At 39.4% G+C, this 20,761-nt stretch overlaps 1 protein-coding gene across 2 annotated transcripts in view; it reads right to left on the bottom strand.

Annotated features, from left to right (window-relative positions):
- The window catches only part of SULF1 (sulfatase 1), a 492,521-nt gene that overhangs the window by 108,074 nt on the left and 363,686 nt on the right, over positions 1–20,761 (bottom strand). For both annotated transcript variants that reach the window (XM_044067158.1, XM_044067159.1), the window contains exon 11: positions 11,781–12,000. In XM_044067158.1, the coding sequence (XP_043923093.1) occupies positions 11,781–12,000 (220 nt within the window). The remainder of the gene's footprint in view (positions 1–11,780; positions 12,001–20,761) is intronic.

Below are 20,761 nucleotides of genomic sequence, written 5' to 3' on the forward strand. Positions count from 1 at the left end.
ACTGTTCCCACAAATTCCATTTATTTCTATGTAACTTACTTCATCCCATTCTATGTAACTTACTTCATCCCATTCTAAAGATCCCATCTACATTTTGTATTTCCTTTATGATATTCAGTAACATCTTTTGTTGAGTCTACTCACACATCTTTAGCTACCACAACTGAATCCATTTTAATCCATATGTCTAAAAAAACTCATATGTCGACATAAGTATGGAAGTCAAGCAGAGCACCTCACTGGCCCTCTTCAAGAGAAATATTTATGAGTGGATGGGAAATAAAGTTCAACCCAGGGATAACTCCAGTGGCACTGCTTGATAGAGTAACCGGGAACTAATGTCAGGCGGCACGATGCCAGGGCACTTCTATGGGCTAGGCTTGTAAAAGCTCCAGGGCCATTAGCCTAGTACATACCTATGAACCTATATTGGTGAACCACATCATGCAGGAGTATGTAGTTTACTGCTATAGCCTTTGTTTTATCTTCATGTATTTTATATCCCAAAAGAACCTGAAACCATCTCTGTTCCTCAATACTGCAATGTTTTTCTGGCTTTATCAAGTATAAAATATTTTCCAACACAGCTAACCTTTCTTTATTACGATACCAGTTATATTCTTGAATTTGAGTCTTTATTTGTGCTAATAGCACTAAATATAAAGCAAATAAAAAAAGAGGACATCACTGTCTGGTTCCTTCGTTCAAATACAAACCTTAAATCTTGCCCAGACCCTTCATATATGCTTCTTATTAAAATTATTACTTTATCCGGGAACATAAATGCTTCCATTGCCCTAGCCATAAAATTTCAGCTTACTACCAAATGCTTTCACTAAATCAAGACCTACAAACAATATCAGTGTTTTCTTGTACTCTACTTCCAATTCCCACTGGATTATCCTATTAATGTTCAAGTGTTTGCCTCTCCTCCTCATGACCACATTAAGGCATATCCATCAATTCTGGCTACACATTTGTCATTTGCATAGCTGATTCTTTTAGCTAGCATAGACAAAAACTTTATAATCATGACAAACTTGAACAGGGTCTATATGAAGCTCAGCTGAGGGATCTTTACCCTTGTTGGGTAATACAGTCACAACAGCTTTCTTCCAAGATGCTGATACTTCCCCTCCTTTTAAAATATTGTTAAAACATTCCACATCTTTTACTTTCTTCCCTCCTAACATCTACAGGAATACCAACAGTTCATGGAGACCTTCCCTACTTATTGACTGTACATCAGGATTGTTCTCTCATCTCTTCCAGTCTTAAGTATTAATTGTTGAGCCTCTCATCTCTTCCAGCATTAATTGTTGAGCCTCATCTTCCTTAAATATTTCCATTTGTATCTTTTCTAGGTTTCTACATTCATATGCTTTATAAAAGTTTTCATAACATCTCTGAAATATCTGCCTTCACTATAGGTCTCTGTCTGTTTTCTAGTAATAAGGTTATCATCTTCAAATAAAGAGACTTTCTACTTTAGTGCACAAACATAGCTTTTAGCACAATGGCTTGTGCAACAAAGTCAAAAATAGTAGAAAGTAACATTTCTATGCTCAAGCGTATTACCCAAATTCACCATTATGTTCCTTTTAGCACTCGACAATTGTTTTTGTTCTGTGTGATTCCCCTTTTGCAATAATTTACCCTTTGTTTCTTCATCATCATCAGCCCTCTTTTCCCATTTTTTCTACATGGGTTCGAGGCATCATGTTAACTGTCACCACCTCTCGAGTCAGTGCCACACTCCTACCTTCTTCAACTCTCATGCCTGCCGCAGATCTTCTTTCACACAATCCATCCACCTCTTTGCTGGACATCCTCACTTCCTCTCACCTTCTTTCTGTTTGTCCCAAATCTTCCTCAACAGATTGTCTTCTGCTTTTCTGCATGTCAGTAATCTGTTCTAGTTGATCTTTTTCTGCAATTGGAGCTACTTTGGCTTCTGCTCTTATGTCCTAATTTCTTCATCTGTCCCACAGTGTCCATCATACCACCCTTCTCAGGCACTTCATTTCCATCATCTCTAGCTTCAACAGTTCTTCCTTTACTGCTCAGGTTTCTGTACCATACAGTAGTACTGGTCACACCATTGTCTTGTACACGTTACTTTTCAGCTTCTTTGGCATTCTTCTGTCTGACTACACCTGAAACGCTATGCCTGTTGGCTGCAGCCCTTCTGATTCTAGCTTTAACCTCTTCATTCAGACTTCCCTTCTCCCCAATCACCCCTCTCAGATACTTGAAGCTGTTTACCTGTTCCACTGTCTTCCCTTCTGCTCTATTATCAGCTTCTTCGGATTTCCCCAATTTGCTACCATTACCACAGTCCTATCTGTACTTATCCCATGTGCCTTCAATTTTGCATTCCATTCTCCTATCCATTACTGAAGTTCTAGCTCAGGGTCAGCCTGCAATGCCACATAGTCTGCATACAGCAGCTTTGTTGATCTGTCCCCTCTGATCTTCTTGCTAATGTAGCCAATCCCCAGTATGAACAGCAATGGGTTCAGAGCTGAACCCTGGTGTACACCCACTCCCACTTGGGACCCCCCCTGTGAGGCCGAACACTGTTCATGAGTCACTGGATCCTTGTATATAGCCTGCACTAATTCTACCAATGCCCAGTTGGACTCGCTCCTCATCTCTAGCTTCTTCAAGTAGCTGTCTCACTGCAAACATCGGGTTTATTGTGCTGCATCCTGATCTGAATCCGACCTGCTCATTTCCCATCTTACTTTCTACTACTCTGTGTATCTGTTTATCACCCTCATCAGAACTTTCATGCAGTATGATAGGAGTTTGATGCCTCTGTACTGCCCCACAGTTGCGGACGCCCCCCTTTGTTCTTGTACACTGGCATGAGTATGCTTATTCTCCAGTCATCTGGGACACACCTTTCTCTTCACACTGCTATTAGTACCCTCAGGAGCCATTTTGCCCCTATTTCACCCAGCATCTTTATCTTATCTGCTGTGACCTCATCTGAGCCTGCTGCTTTCCCTGACATTTTCCTTAGTGCTGTTCTTACTTCTTCTAGGGTGGGCTCCTCTTCTCTCATTGTAGGCTTTTCTGGGCCAGTACAGCTTCTGTGGAGCTTTCCTCATTCAGAAGCTGCTGGAAATACTCCTTCCATCTGCCTTTGATGTGCTGTGGACTGGTGAGCAGGTTGTTGCTGCCATTCCTTATGAAGGGTGTTGGACTATCTTCTTTATCTGTCTTTGCCTTGCAACCGGATATAGTTTTTGTGCCACTTACAGAGTCACTTTCCAGAAGTTGTTATAGAGTGCCTCCAATGCCTTATTCTTTGCTATTGCAACTTCTTTCTTAGCTTCTTTGTTAGCAAACCAGTAGTCCTTCCTAGCCTGGTCAGCCATCCCCCCCCCACTTCCCAGTTCTTCCTGTATTCCTTCTTTCTTTTGATGACTGTGGACTTCTGCATTCCACCAACTTTCCTTATATACTTTATTTCCATACCTGGCCCAGCCACATATCTTTTCTGTAGTCCTAACGCATGCTGTTTTCAGGCACTGACATTCTTGTTCAACTCCTCCCATTTCCTCCTCTTCCGGAGGTGTTAGACCCGGAGTAATTCCTTGAACTGTTGTACTTTTTCTCTCTAGTCATCTTCCAGGTCATCAGCTTGGTCTATGTTGACCTTAGAGCCTTCTCTGACCACTGCTTGCAGCTGATTGTGGCAACTAGTGGTTTATGTTGTGGGCTGACTGTTTCACCAGGGATGACTTTGCAGTCATGGATTCTACCCCAGTACCTATTCCTTACTAGAAGAAAGTTGAGTTGCATATTGGCTGCACTTGTATGTGATCTTGTGACAGTCTCTCTTGCAGAACAATGTGTTGGCTACTATCGAGCCATTTGCCAGACAGAAGTCTAGAATGTCTTTTCCTTTATTCCTGTTGCCACACCCATGTAGACCCATGCAGTCCTCATATCTTGTTCTGTCTGTCCAGATAGATGTGCATTCAAGTCACCCATTATCAATCATAGGCTGAGATTATGAATACTGCCCTATCATTACACTAGAGTCTGTTTGCCATGAGTCTGTCATTAATTTTGAGGATATCCCTCACTGCTTTCTGAATCCTCTCTCTCACCACAATTCCTACACCATTTCTAGTCTGTCCCCCTCCTGAGTAGCAGAGTCTGGATCCCAAGCCAAGTGGCTTTGCTGCACTGCCCTTCCATCTCATCTCTTGGACGCATAGGATGTCTAGCATCCTCCATATCATCATGTTATTCACTTCCAAGTTGCATCCTGTCAGTGTACCTACATTAAGTGTAGCAATTCTCAGTTCATATTTGGCAGGTTGGTTGGTTTTATGTCCAGCTTTCACTCAGAGCTATCCCAGGTAACCCAGGTTGAGCAACTAGACACCATCCTGCCAATAGCTTATTGACCCAGGGCTGCTGGGCTTTATAGCAAGCAGACACTAGCCAATAGGGGCACATATACCCTACCCACCATTAGCAAGGGTCCCTGGCATAGATGAGAGTAGGCCAGGTCCTCAACCCACTTATGACCAGTAACTACCCATGCCCATTTTGGCGACATTAGTCAACATGACAGTCACCTAGAGCCATATTTTTACACCATTGTTACCCCTCTACAATTCCCATAAGTTCCTTCCCATAGCTCTATCTTATTTTTACCAGGTTTTTAAACGTATGCCACTTACTAGCTATTACTTCTAAATATCCTTCTTTCCTACTAACTACTGAATCCTTTCCACTACTCCTTCCTTAAATTCTTCTTAACAGATAAGTAGGAAAGTGTGTTATTTTTGCTTCATTAAACTGTTACCTTAGTTTTTAGTTGGTGCGCAACCTGAAACAGTCATTGGATGGGTGTCAAATTGTTCAGTTAAATACATGTGCCCTCGTGAAATTGAATTTCTATCCAGTCAGGCCCACTTATTATTGTTTGGGGAATGTGTAAATTCTGTAGGAGTTCCTGTTACTGAATTCAAATCTTCCTTACCAAATATTATCATATATTTCTTCAGAAATATACCACCTTTTGTTACATTTTCACTTATCAATCTCCCTGATATATCCTCACTATTGCAAATCAGGTTCCAGTCTCATCTACAAATAATACTTCCTGACAAAAAAAAATCTCTCCTTAAATCCTCACGTTAATAGAACTTTGTGTGGAACATAAACACCAGTATAATACCCCACCCAACATACCAGAATTACTACTATTCTTTATCTTTGTTCTCGATATTCTGCCAAATGTCCACTATGAAATCCTGTTTGATAAATTCACATGCTCACTTCTATCCAAATGTGTCTCCTGTAACATTGCTACTTGCACCCTATACTTAATATAATTCAATACTCTCTGTTTTTGTCTACATCTGCATTCCATATTAATATTGATAAAGCAGCCATTCTCTTAGAAAGCTATTACTTTCACATATAATACAGGGCAGTTTTTTTAATAAGTTTCCAACTTGCATGCATACTCAAATTTTGAAAGTTTGATCTTGTATGCAGTTGCTGTGTTTCCTCTCTGCTTGAATCCATGTCACATTTTTTACAGACATGCCACTTCAACAAACACACTCGGAACAAGGTACACTTTTAAAACCCCAACCTGTTTAATCACAAAGCAAATGCACACAATTATACACATTCTCCAAAAAGATATAATTTACCCCTCCACATAGGGACAGTTGCGCCAAAAAGACAGACACCCACAACCATTTTCTATTATAAGGGCATGTTTGATCATACTAAAATGTACATGTTAGAGCATTGTTTTCACTTGGATACTATCCATCCTTTATCTTTATAACAAACATGAAAGGCAACTTGTGTGCTTCTCAGTAAAGTTTAAATTTTAGCCTTGAGTACACTGGCAATCAAATTGAATTGTGCCTGTTAAACTTAGTGCACTGAAGTACTAAGGTTGCTGAAAAATTTTCACTTCTCACCATTTCAAAATTCCTTTTCCCTGAACTGCTTGCCAGTTCTCCTTGAAATGCCAATTATAATGTTCCTTGTGCACATTGCTCAGATCACATTGTTCACTTGCACATGGAGACTCACTGTTGCACACTGAAAGCATTGGACAGAAAAAAAAGTTTATATTTACAAATGCAAAGGATGAACCCTGCAGACCTCATTCAAACAACGCACTGGTCAGATCTCTCATGACTAATTGCTTGCATCTGTTTGCTCCTAGTCTTTAACCAAAAGCACGTGTTAATCAAAAATAACCTTGCAAACACTAGAAAGAAAAAAAATGTTTTTATATTTATAGCCTGTCTGCTAAAACACCAACAAAAATAAAAAATCCCTTGCATTTAGCCTAACTCATTAACACCTGTGTTGTATGGAATGTTGCACCTTTTACAACCGATCTACATCCTTACATTCTGGGCTTTTCTACTGCTTGACATCCTAGATTAACAAGGTTAGTCCAATTTCATTAATAAATCCTTGGTCTTTCTAATCTTGCCTATTAAGCTGTTAGGTCACATAGTTAAAAAGTCAGACCCAAGACAGGTCTGGACACCCTAAGGATTTATGGGTGTTAACTGGAAATATACAAAAATGCACCATGGACTTGAATGAGTTTAAAGACATTAGTCTCTATTCTCAAATTTATAAAACAGAAAACAATACAAACAAAAGTAATTCAGAAAGCTTGAGTCATGGTATCCCACCTGTGACCCAGAGAGTGACTAAGAGTATAAAGGATTAGTCCAGATAAAATCACTTTATAACATGCGGATCTAGGAGATGCTCTATGATGCTCTCTCTGCAGGAGGAATACATTCCATTATTCGGTTAAGCAGGTAGCTGGAGGGGAGTTCTTGTTTTAATGTATAAAACGGGACACTATTACACTAATACAGATGTAATGTCAGTGTCCCAATACATTTGCATATTTTCAGCCTTTGTCTTGTTCTAGCCAAAAAACCTGGATATATTTCAGTTAAGAAAAAAAATATTGTCTTACTTTAATACCACTACCATAAACAGCAGCCTATCAAACAGAAATGCTTTGCAATATAACATGCTAGTTACATCAGAAAATGTATTACACAAATAACATTTGTTTTATTTACTATTGTTTTAAACATTACTGACAAGATGGAGATTATGCTTTTGAGTCCTCCTACCCTTTTAACACAAAAACGGGTCTTTCAACAAATTCTTGCACAGCCACAGCTCTCCATGTCTGATCTGAATCTACGGGAAATGACATCTTATAGTTTTAATTATTAACTAATTACATGTTACTATTGGTCTTCCTTATGTTGACCCTACAAAACCAGTTTTGGGTTCAAGTTTAAGATCTTCCAAATTCTTTTCAGTAAGCCCCTGGGCTTTTCAATTGCTCAAACAATTTCCTTTGGAAAAGCGGAAAGGGTTTCACGAACAAATTTTCTCTCTGGCTCTATTACTGCCCATCAGCTCATCCAGCTTCACACTTCTACCCTTTACAGCATTTATTTGCCTTGATACATATTCTCTAGGCTCACTTATTTTAAACACACCCGAGTCCATTTGATTTATTTTTCCTGCAAGTTACTGGATACAGTCTCCTGTACTGATGCTGAAATTTCAACAATTTTTTGTTACTGAACTGCAAGGTTTTTCCCAAACAGTTTTTCTTTTATTTTCTCCAGCTTTCTACAGATTTCTTTGCCGACATCCAGGCATTGCAATGACTAGCCAGTAACCAGATTTTACCTAGACTATTAAGTTGCACAGGTTTTTTTCTACAGCATTCCATTTTCACACTTGGGGAGCTCTAGTCAACCTGCTATTCTGTGTGCAGCCACCTTGAAAGGTCTTTCAAAAAAAGAAGAGCCCAAACAAGTGATTTTTTTTGGAAATGTCTTTTCATCCACCTTACTCAAAGTGAAACACGAAGGTAAGCGACTCTCAATTCCATCAAAGTCGGCTATCCCTGCCACTAACTAATCACTTGCATGACACAAGCACTGACGGTTTAGACACAGATCATGCACAACTGGAAGTTAGTGATGCAGCATTTTGACGTGTCCCTCCAAACTGTGGCTAAACCCCTCTTGGCCCTGTCTACTTCTATTTCCACTCTGGTTATTCGACCAACCCATTGTTTTCTCCACAAAGACAACGCAGTTAAATCTACTAACACATATTTTTCCAGGGAATGAAATTTGCCCATTTGCTACTAAAACACATCTAATGTTAGAAAATGATGCAAGGGATGTAGCCGACTGTTTCTTCTCATACTGAAGGAAGTCCTAAATTTTGACAAATTTCTGACTGACTTACAATGCCAATCAAGTTGTTCTTGAACAGGGCCTGTGGCAAATGACAATTTGCCATCTCTAGTTACAGCTACCAATTAAGACTTCCATTAAGGTTGCATTCCAATTACTATTTTACTAGTGACGATTTGTTTTTTTAATTTCAGACTTATTGGCTAGCATTCTGATGTATGTCGTATTCACACGCTCACTTCTGTCCAACATCCAAAAAGAGTATCCTTTCTATTTGGAGAAGTCCTCTAATTTCTAAGGCTGCATTTCATCTAAACTCTAGAATCATCTTACCTTTCAAATCTTAAAACTTTGATCCATCCACCTATTTGAGTCTAGCTTCCTGAATGTAGGTGAAAACACCAGTATTGCCTTAAACTGATTTCTATGCCTCTTCTCCAAACAGAACCCAAACTAAAAATTCAAGACACTACATACATGCACTCTGATCTCCTCGGTGTCATAAAACAGCAAATATTAAATTGTATACAAATCTAAAAGTTTCCAACATACAAAAGGTGAGAAAAAGAACTTAGATGCAAAATGTTTACAACAAAAGCAAACTACAACACTCCTACATAATCAAAACCATTCTGAACCTGGAACTTTTGAGGTACAACATTGAGTAATTGTTTCTTATTTCCTGACCCCAGACAGATATAAATCATATTTTTTTTTCATAAAAAATTGCAACATCCAGTTAAAAGGAATAAAACTGTCACGTTTGTGCGGTGTGTGTTTGGTGTGTGCGCGCGCGTGTGTGTGTGTGTGTGTGTGTGTGTGTGTGTGTGTGTGTGTGTGTGTGTGTGTCAGAAGAAAATAAATAAAACTAATTAATAAGACATCAAAAGGTGTTTACTGATCTCTTGACTAGAAACCACATGGAAGTGCAACTTCAAAAGGAAAAGAATTGGAGTCTGCAGAAAAAAAATTGATTCAATGCAGAAAGGAAAAACTGGATAACATTTATCACTTAAAATGAATAAAAGAGTGCAGGAACACTGCTTTGTCTACACACTCTTCCAAGTACTAACTTCCAAAATGCCCGAAGTAAAAAAAAATCAGAATAGGTGAGGCTAAAAGATATGGAAGGAAACATCCAAAAGTAATTATTGAGTAGATTTGAACGACACACAGGTGCAGCGGTAGTGTTGTCACCTCCCAGCAAGTGGTTCTCCGGTTTGATTCTCGACTGGAGTGCCTTCTGTGGAGTCTGCATGTCCTCCCTGCATTTGTGTGGGTTTTCTCTGGGTACTCCAGTTTCCTCCCACTTTACAAAGACATACGTTTGGAGCATTTCTCCCTGGGAAAATTGGCTTTGTTCCAAGTCAGACTTTCCTGGTAAACAAATGTTAAATAAAGTCTTGGAAGACAGATCGCACTTGGAAAACAACTGTTTTACAGGCATACCTGTGAGAGTTGAAGGCAGTGATTACATCTTGTATAATGAAAGAAATGTTTTAAAATCAGACTAATACTCCCCGGGGAAGTTGCATCTAGACAGAGCACACAGGAAAAAGGCAGCAACCAAACAAAACCTATGTGATAAAATTTTAGTCAATCCAACAAGAAGTAGCTGTGTTATCAAACCTCTGATAAAATATCAATCTCCTAAGGATATCTGCAATTATACTGATAACTATTATGTAGTAGCAAGAGAAAAAGCCTCTATCCCTGTAATGTGTTTTGGTAAGAACAAGTCAACATTCAGACTTTGGTAAGCTGCCACATTTAAGATCTGCCATCCAAAAGAACCAAAACCATATCAGGATGTATTGGATGCACTGGTAGATTTAACCCAGTATAGCACAACAGAAAATGGTGAAGAATAGAGGAACTCTACATAATTCAAGAGAACCTTATGCTACGCACAAGCACAGTAGCAGACAGAATGCCTCTCATGCATTTCATGGTGTTCAAAAAGAAAATATAGCAGAGAGCAAGAGATCTCTCTATTATCTGAGAAAGTGGTGGAGCAACATCAGGCAACTGCACCAGTTAATATTTAAGTTTGTCCTCAGAACCATTAACTTGTGGTTTGAGCAGAGTAAGTTTTTTTTTTTGGGGGGGGGGGGGCATAAGTCAAAATCATCAACATTAAAAATATTACAAAAGTAACATGCATGCATATAATGTAGGTTCACAGGTCATTTAGTATTAGGCTAGCTGTCCTTTAGGGACATTTTAAGCCTAGTCAATTTTTTCAAAGGTGAGAATCAAACCTATACCTTGTACTTGTAAACATCCTAACCATTAAGCTAATCCCCAACTGATACACAGACAAATGCACATTTTTTAGTTTTTCAAAAACAGTATAAAAAGGCAGAAAATAATTTCTCCCATGGAAATAATTTATTAATAAAAGCAGACTTATGAGTACAAAGGCTGTACAGCAAAGTCTCAGAATACTACACTGGTTACAAAATATAAGATGTTTAGTATACAAATGCTCTCCGATTTGTTTGTTAAAACAGAATCTTCCTCATATACCTGCTTTATTCTATTCATCAAGGTCTCAATGCATTGACAAAACTATAAATTCGAAAGCTTTGCGTGTGGTTACTGTTTTAATAAATAATGACAGTTGAAGCTTTGCTTTTTTTTATATGTTTTTTATATCTTGGCACTCAGTAAGCCAAAGGCAAAGAACTAATCTGGACGAAATGCCAGTCCAAAGGACACATTTGCTCACACTGCATGCACACTTGCGTGCAACTGAAAAGACCATCAATTCACTCAGGAGCAAGCCTCTGGAGGAAGCCAAAGCAAGAAGCTAAGTCCCAAATGGACACAGGAAGAACATACAGATTCACTACAGAAGGTACTCAGACAGGAACTGGACCACAGAACAAAAGTCGTACGGCAATGTAAATGGTAACCTACCAGATTAGATGCATTTCTTATACATACACATTTTAAGCTAAATCAACAAAAACTGCATATTTTGCATGCTTGTTTTTTACAAATACTATTTTTTCTGCATATCTAACCAAAAGGAAATGCTCAAATGGAATATGCAATGTGGCCCATGAAAACACATTTGAGAAAATTAGTTATACAGATTTCTGAGAGTACATACCTTTAAAATCATATTTCAGAGATCCAAGACTAAAAAACACAAGGCATAAGAAACTCACTTTTGCAACATGGGATGATATATGGGCCTGACTTAAGCTAGCCCTTTTCACCAGTAGGTGGCACCAAATTACCATCTAAAAGCATGCTGTCAGTTTATAAATACTATAAATAAATAATCAGCAAATTAACTGTCAAGAGAAGACTCGCCTAGTCAAAATGTTGTAGTTATGTCTGCCAGATACATATATAACAAAACAGGAAATAACTGTCTTGACAGTAATCCTTTATATTTTTCTCCACAGATTAGTCCAGGGAGAATCAACAATTTTATACCATGGACAGCAGATTATTCTCAGTTGATACTGACTGGAAGGGTAAAGATTATGAAAACCTGTTACTACCACCTACTTTGAGGGCTCTGCTTTTTTGTGAAAGGCCTTTGTTTTTTTCTTTTGTCTTTCTTCATCCTGACGTCTGTATCACCACAGTCACAGTCGTTGTTGTTGTTATTGCCATACCCACGGGATCGTAAGCTTCTAACCTTCTTCCTCAGTGTGCCTATGTTATGGAAGGGTTTACACTTCTGAATCCTAAGTCTTCCCGTAGCATCTTCAATGCATTGCCACTTCTGTAAGATAAAAGGAGAAGTGAGCTAGGAAAGTATTCAATGCAAAGTGCATGCAGTTTCTGCCTAAACACTGCATTCCCCCAAGGACAACATTTACAGGAACTAAAAGCAGAGAAATGCACATTAACAGTCAAGCCAAAGCAAACCTTGATTTTAACAAAATAAACCATCACTTTAGGTATAAACACTACTTTAAAAGTCACTTTTCAACATGCAAATCCCAAACATATGCTTTTAGATCAACCTTCTGTCTTTCCTTTTCCAATCACTACTTCATGCTATTATCCACAGAGCCATTAAACTCAAATTTAATGAATTAGGAAACAGATAAAGGGATAAAGTATTAAAAGCATAAGCAAGACAGTGTAAAAAGTCTTTAACCAGGCTGTGTTAAAACTATTATATTTGGATGTTTGGACACCCCCCCCCCCATGCTATCTTACTCATGTTTGCCAACATGAACCCTTTCTCTGCCCTTAACGCAACCACACACAATTTACTAAAACTGCTTCCCTTTATAGTACAACTATTGGAACACAGACACACAGCATATACACCAGAACACAAGCACAGCACTTTCTCAAGCCTTACGCTAATAAAATCAACCAAATGCCACAAGCCCACGTTTAATGACTTCAGCCAACCTTATTTGGCCAACTGACCCACTAAACTTTTTATTAAAACTTTTTTTTTTTTTTTTTTTACAAAAGGGTGAAATCGCCGCCTTTGTCTTTGTAATACAATTACAGACAATAGTAAGTCTGCTCCCAAATGCAGAGTTTGGTTCTCTAGGGCAAGTGCAGGGGATGTGGGTCTAACAAAATACCAAGCTACTGTCAATATAACTGAGCAGCCCTAAATCATTCTCATCCTAACACTGCACCAAAGGGCACAACATAAAGCAACTGCTAAGATGTGTTGCTAGTTACCCTGATTATCTTGACATCACCTCAAACACTGATCAAATACCCCTGAAAACAATCCGGATATCTTTAAAGGAGGCATAAAATAAAACATGCTAAATTCTCCATGTAAACATCAGTCAGTGATAAGAGAAAGACATTCAGATGACATGCTAAGGATTAACAGCAGCATATCCTGGTTCCAAGGAATCAATTATGCCCCCCCCCCTCTCACCATCTCAATTACTTTATCCCTAAAAATGCAGACAAAGTGTGAACCACATCTTTATTCATCCATCCACCCACCCACCACAACCCCATTTTGCACATGGGGCTGGGGTGTCACTTCAGTGAATCATCTAGAGCCAAGGTTTATACCACCGGGTGGTTAGCCCTGCTGCGGTAATTCTTCCACACCAAACACTTACACCTGTGGCCAGTTTTAGAGTGTCCAATCCACCTGCTGCATGTCTTTAGAATGCGGGAGGAAACTGGAGCTCCCAGAGGAAACCCACATAGACACAGGGAGGACATGCAGACAGAGCACAGTGGTGCAGCAGATAGTGTTGTCACCTCACAGTAAGGTGACAACACTATCTGCTGCATCACTGTGCCGCCACAACTTTATACCTCTATATATCTTGGAAACAGGACTACTGCTATTTCTTCCTTGTCCCAGCTTAGCCCAAATGTTTACCTATTGGACCAAAGAAGGGTACCCAATGTAGCCGGAGTGCTCTAGATGCTTGCCAGTTTTGAAATAACTGCTGATACTTCATTGTACCACAGCCAAGCTTTGAAGGTATATAGGACAGTGCTACATATACTGAAGGACAGTGCTACAAATTCATACACATTATCCAAAATGACATCTCCCTAATTAATCTAAAGGAGATTTACCCCTCAGTCGGTCCTACTTTTGTCCATCTTAATGCAGCAACACCCAGTAAAAATTCCGCTGCAAACTGAGAATTATATTACAAATAGCCATTTTTCCCTAATCAAGCAGGGACAGTTTTTAAAAAAAAAAGTCCAGTATTTTTAATATGGGACCAAACACTTCCAGTGGAAGACGATAAACAAGTAAAGTACCCCATAACCTGTTCCAGCCCACAGATATAGTTATTACTAACATTCTCCCCTAGGTGAGTAGTTGCATTAAGCTACTACATTTGAAATAGTAAGATCTGTGCCACTAGGAGGTACAGTCAAAAACCAACTAATTAAATACCCACATCATATGCTTGTCTTATGCCAGTGTTTCATGGAACCTTGGATAGTGTGCACGGCACTCATACAACCAACACTGATAGGAGATCACTTCTTTTTAACATTCTGGCCCACACAGGGAACTTTATCTGTAGTGTAGTTTGTCCTTAGTACAATGCAACCCTTGTCAATTTCATCTTCACCTAGAGACTATGTGGGCACCACAAAATGTTTAGGATACAGCCAGTTTTCACTTGGCAATTATATGCATGGGTGACTGTTTTGGTTTTGGTGAGAGAAGATACAAAGGGAAACTGATTCATAGATGAGTGAAGCTGAAGGAAGGCTAACTAGTAGTATCCAAAAGAGACCAACGGGTGTATCACTACTACCATTCTTGACCAACCTAAATCTGTCTTTTCAATAAGTACTGCTAGATTAGCCACCCTCTAGCCCATCAGAGACTAATTCTAACTATTTATTCATAAATCTTCAGGGTACTCTACAGCCCCCAAGTACTACCATCGGCCCTTGTCCTGGCACCATAGCTTAACAGTCTGCTCTTGCTCGGTTGCCAGTCTGAGTGCATTAGATGTTCTAAGACAGTGTGTCTTATGCTTGCAGACTGTTCACTGCTTCTACCAATTGACAGTACAACCTGTGAAAGATGAATATATTTAAAGATACATGGAGGCATCTGTCCGCTATCAGTTAAGCATCACACATCAACACCACTACATTAGTCACAACGTACCACTAAGTTTAAAACTTGTGCTGAAGCTGCAGAAATTGCCACAGCCTCATAGAAAACACACTAAAAGATTTCAACCTTCAACACACCAGGCTTCAACACATATCACAATTCCACACAGATCAGACGTGAGTCACCAGAGATGCAGGCCTAAGCCAACAATGTCCACAAAGTCTGCTGTTACACAGGGAAATGTCAGTCATTGCTGACTATAGCAAGTTAAACGGACTTCACCAAAAAAGCAAAGGTTCCCGATGGTCAATAAAGGTCAAATAGTTATTTGACCTTTGACCATCGGGAGCTTTTGCTATTTTTGGTGTTCTTTGTGAAGTACTGGTTTTGTGTATTTTCTGGTTGGTTATAAACAGACTTCACACTCACCAAACTGGACAAGACAGGGTGACCAAGTAGTTTGTCAAGTGCCAGAATGCAGGATGTCACAAGGGCATGAAGTTTCCTTAAACCAAAAGGCTAAACCTAGTGGTGACCCATGTGGGCCTGAATGACCTTAGGTGTTCCACCCAAAGGTACATGCAGAGAAACATAGAATTTACTAGGCATATGTTAGAGGCAGGAAAGACACTGATCTTTAGCAGTATCTTGCCTTCACCAAGAATGATGCCCAGATGCCAGGACAAGATATTTGGTTTTAACAGCTGGCTAAGTAGCTAGTGTCATTTGATGGGCACCCGGTAAGTGTCAGCCTGAGATGAGAGGGTAGATAGGACTTCCTGTTTCATCATGGATGGCTTACACCTCTCATACCAGAGCATCTATTCATTGGCCAAGCCTTTGCTGCCCCTGGAGTGTCTTTTTTTAGGCAGAGTCTTCCTACAGGACATTCCTACAACCAAACACAAACCCAAATTCTGATAACACTATGGTAATAACACTATGGTGATAACACTATGGTGGCTCTACTCAATGCTAGGAGTCTAAAAAGATGCCATAACTTGAAGCTCTCTTTCAAATCATTTACATCTATGTAATTAGAGAGACATTTCACTGCAATAACCATACTTCCTACATATCAGACTTTAGCACCTATCATGACTTCAGGTCCTTGGGTAACTGTGGGGTAATATCTGTTATTTGTCAAACATCACCATGTTGCGTCCAATTACCCACAACCCTAACTTGTGCCTCCTGGAGATCCAAATAACCTTGATCAAGTCTGTTACTTCATTGCTAGCTATAGAGGTCCATTAGTACCCTCCAAAGATCACTGCTATTTCCTTGATACCACTGACAGGTTAGCTTTCAAACCAAATACCTTCTTGTTAGGGTAATTCAATTACCCAAGCACTGACCTGTTCAATTAAACCTCAGCTTTTTCAAGACATTAATAGCAATGCACTGGCGGAAACCAACTAAATGCTCCAGTATCCGTCATCTGGTCCTTGTCAATTCAGCCCCTGCTGTACCCAGCCATGTATCTCCTCATCCATAGTTAAATCAGATTATAAATCAAGTTACCTTCTCTGCAAAGCTTAATGATACCAACCCACCATCAGATGACCTTTATGGAATTTTCCAGGGCAAATCTAATTCAACTTGTAGAAGAGCTACTTAAAATTCCTAAACATCCATGTAAATGGACCCAACTGAGAAGGTTACCACATCCACTTCCAATTTTTACCAGCATCTGAACAGCTGTACAGAAAAGTCTGTACTCAGTTGCCAAAATATAATGGTAAATTCAGGACTGAACCTCACTCGTGAAACTTATGAAAAATTTCAAGAAATCACAATTGCTCTACCTCAAGACCACACAAATGTGCTAGCAAGGAAGTCAAGAGAAAACTAGAAAAAGCAGAGTCTGAACTTAAGGTTGCTACAGATACCACATTAAACTGCAAATTATTCTTCGGTTATGTCAAGAAATGAAAAAAATAATGTTCAACAATGCACTGAGATCATCAGTAGGATGACAAATTCCAGTGCTATATTGGAAGGATACAGCCAATGTATTAGCAGACAGATTTAGTGTTTACCCCATGTTCATGCTTCCTATCCCTGAACATTTTTCCTCTGTAATCACCTTGGATCAAATCACAGAACCCTTGCTGAAGGATAAAAATATTTTAATGGGACCAGACAACATGCCAGGCTGCATTTTAATCAGTACCATGTATGCATTATCCAAGTGTCAACATCAGCCTATCCACAGAGTTTTTTCCTGATGCCAGGAGAATAGTCACCATGACTCTTGTACATGAGGGTGGGCCCAGTACAGAGCCAAGCAATTACAGTCCCTTCAGCCTCATCAGCCTTGTATAACAAGTCATCATAGCAGGACTTATGCCAACATAAATAATGTAAACCCCACATAGTTTTTTTTTGGAAAGGGCAGATCCCTCTCTTGAACATAGGTTACACAGGCTGTGGACACTGATCACTGTGTCTGTACACTACATATCTTGACCTGGTCTAGGCTTTTGACACTGTCCTTCATGCTGGTTATTACTGAAATGTACCAGGAGAAATATGTAAAACTACAGGATGCTACATATTATTCTAAAAGGGTATTTGACCTTACTTGTAAGTTTAAAAGAGAAGCAGATGTTTTCTTAGAGCAGGCATATGATCAGGGTGTTATAGATCTAAAAGTTCAATGAAGTGAAGGCAATGGATCTAAACTGCTAACACTTTTATATGTTAAAACAGATTAAGATGCCAATGCTCCACCTGGGAGACCTATGGTCTCTGGTACATGGTCATTCCATAAACCTCAGTATGCATTTTTAAACTTTATTTCAAGACTTTGCTTACCTGTGTTAGATCAGGTTCAAAGGTAGTACACACTTACAGTAGACACTGGAAGAAGTGCAACCCCCTGGGGGAGTTTTAGATGCCCTAGAATATTGGCTGAATTTTCCCAGTTAAATCCACCAGGTTTTAAAACACATTTCATTTACTAATGTCTGAACATATGTAAACCAAGAATGTGCGTGTTTTTTTAAATCTTTGTTTTCTACAGATTAATGGCACAATTATGGAGTGTCTTTTGCCCCATTTATTCCAACCTTTTTATGGTATATGTAAAACAGATCATCAATTATTATTCTCGGCACAATCTGTTTTTAGAGTCTACAGACAGGTAATATTTCTTATTTGAACATTACTGTTACCAAAAGTAAATGTTACTGTGAGGACAAGTTTGTTTAGAACACCATTTATTTAAAATTCATTAGATTCTACCATCTGTCATCCACTACATATCATTCAAAATACACCTAACTCACAAGTTCGATAATTAAGAGACTATGTTCAAGGTAACAAGATAATACATTTTCATTTGACTTAACTGAAAGATTTGTTTCAAGGGGTACATAAAGGGTAGTATACTGAGGGTTAAAAAGGAAATAATGAAACTGGAAGGGAATGATTTTTCCAAAACATTCTTTTGGCTGCATTTGGTGCAAAAATGCAGAAGGGTATAGAGCTTATGAAGAAAAAATTATAGTTGTACAAGTCCTATTTACTGGTAACAGCAGAATTTTGTAGAGCACGCTGCCTTGTTGGCGTATGGGTAGCAGTGCCCTGCTAACTTCTCTCTGGCAGTCTACTAAAGCTCAGAGTCCCTTCCACTGCCTGCCTGTTGGTGTGATGGACCAATCACCTGGCAGTGCAGAGACTCCTTACAAGCCCACAGACAGGACCCTTTATGTTTACTAGGGTCGAGCAGGAAGACCAGATGGAAACAAAGTGCTGGTTAGACCTACTGTTCCAACACTAACATGCACACTCCCACACCCACACATCCCCACTGCCACACCCCCCCCAACCCAAACACCAAACTATGTACATTCAACGAATGGGATGTCGGGTGGGTACTGCCAATAAGATAGTGTGTTGTACAAACATCTACTGTTACAGGTAAGTAGGACTTGTGCAACTGTACCATGTTCAACAAACACACTGCTTTACTAGCATATGAGTAGAAGGAACTCCCAAAGTTTACCAAACATGAGAGGAGGGAGGATAAGAGTCCAGAAGGCCCTGCAGGATGGCCCTAGAGAAGCCTGCTATGGATCTAGAAAAGGCATCCAGCTTGTAGTGCTTCATAAAGATATGGAGAGAGGATCAAGTTACTACCTAAGTTCACTCCATTCCAATACACCATTGAAGAGGAAAGGGCTCTGGTGGAATGCACCTTTACCTTGCTTGGAATAGCCTTGCTATGGTGGGTGTAACAAAAAACAATACTAGAGGGCAGCCAAAATGCGAGAATTTCCTTAGAGACAGGTTGAGCCTTCCTTGCCCGTGTGTAGGAAATAAAAAGCCATTCAGGTTTCCTGAAGGCTTTCATTCCACCAAGCTAATTCCGGAGCTGCCGGTGCACATTCAAGGTATATGAAATATCCTCTCTCCCTTATTCTTAGGTTCTGGGAAGAACACAGGGAGACTGACAGCCTGATTGAGAATGAACTCTGAAGCAACTTTCAACATGGAAAGGGAATTACTTAAAAAAAAATTTCCACATTAACAGGTTCAGATCAGCCTGAGCAGCAATTTTCCCAGGACAAAGTTGGGATCCCATGAAGGAGGGCTTTGCTTGCGAGTGGGTCTTCTGTCTTTACACAAAAAAAGAAAAAAAAAATGAAGATGGGATAGATTGTTAGACAAGCAAAAAATGGACGCTAAATACACCTTAATGGAGGCATATGAGAAGCTAACCTGAATTAGCTTACATAAATATTTCAAGATCAAAGGAGGATAACTTCCAGAGACTCTGTTCCTGTTTACGCACCACTTAGAAAAAATCTATTGGTAAATATAAGATTTTCTAGTAGCAGGTTTCCTGGCTTTCTTCAACATCTGCTTCACATCAACATGAAACATTTATTTAAATGGAGTAAAAGGTTGATTAAATCATAGAGGCTGTCAGTTGTATTTGTTGCAACTTAGGGTGCCCCAGTCTCCCCTGAGCATGTGGTAATGACCCTTGGCCAATACCATTAGAATGGAGAACCAAGACTGCTTAGGCAAACAGGGGGCCACCACAATAACCTTAGCATTTCTTTCTGAATATTAAGAAGTACCCTGTGAATCATTAGAAATGTATACAGGAACACTCCTGACCAAAGGAACAATAATGCTTCAGGTTTTCAAAGCATGACTACAAGGACATCTGAAGAGAATTTCTCTATCTGTTTTAAAAGAAGGCAAATGGATCTATTTGAGGCAATCCCCACATCTGGACCAGATCCTGAAACATCACTGCCTTCAGCTGACATTCATGCAGATCTGCCCAGGATGTGCTCTGTCTGCCAGGATGTATGATGCCTAAAGAGTCAAAGAATGCTGTAAAGCCAGCTCCCAGGCCATCACTACCAACCGGTACCAAGGATAAGACCTTGCACCCCCTTGTTAGGTGAGGTACCACCACATCACTGTGGTGCTGTTTGTAATCACAAGAGGAGGACTCGAGTCCATAGGTGGTGAAAGACCTTCAAGGCATGGATTGCATTTCTTCAATACTGATGTGCTTCCATGCATCCTTATGCCTCCAAATAGCTTGCACTTGCATGCCTACAAAAAAGAAACTCCAAACTGCAAGCAGATAGGAAACATCAACCACACAGATGGTGAAAAAAATTGTCCTTTATTGACATGTCCTGGTACCTCGGCAGTTCGCCTTCAATGGAACACCTCACCAAACAAACCCATCTCCTTAAATACAATGAACAATTTACTCATTAATCAATCAATTGATTAATTAATTATCCTTTAAAAACTTGTTGTTCAAACTACAAACTCACAACGACTCATATTTAGAGTCCAAGAAAATATTGTGCACTGTGAATAAATAAATCAATAAATAATTAAGCAAATGTACAATACTTTATAAAACTTCATGTTAACATACATCAGCCGCTTCCACCTTAATGAAACA

This window comes from Protopterus annectens, chromosome 3.part1 (genome assembly GCF_019279795.1).
Source record: "Protopterus annectens isolate FY-2018-M chromosome 3.part1, PAN1.0, whole genome shotgun sequence".
Taxonomy (NCBI): Eukaryota; Metazoa; Chordata; order Ceratodontiformes; family Protopteridae; genus Protopterus; species Protopterus annectens.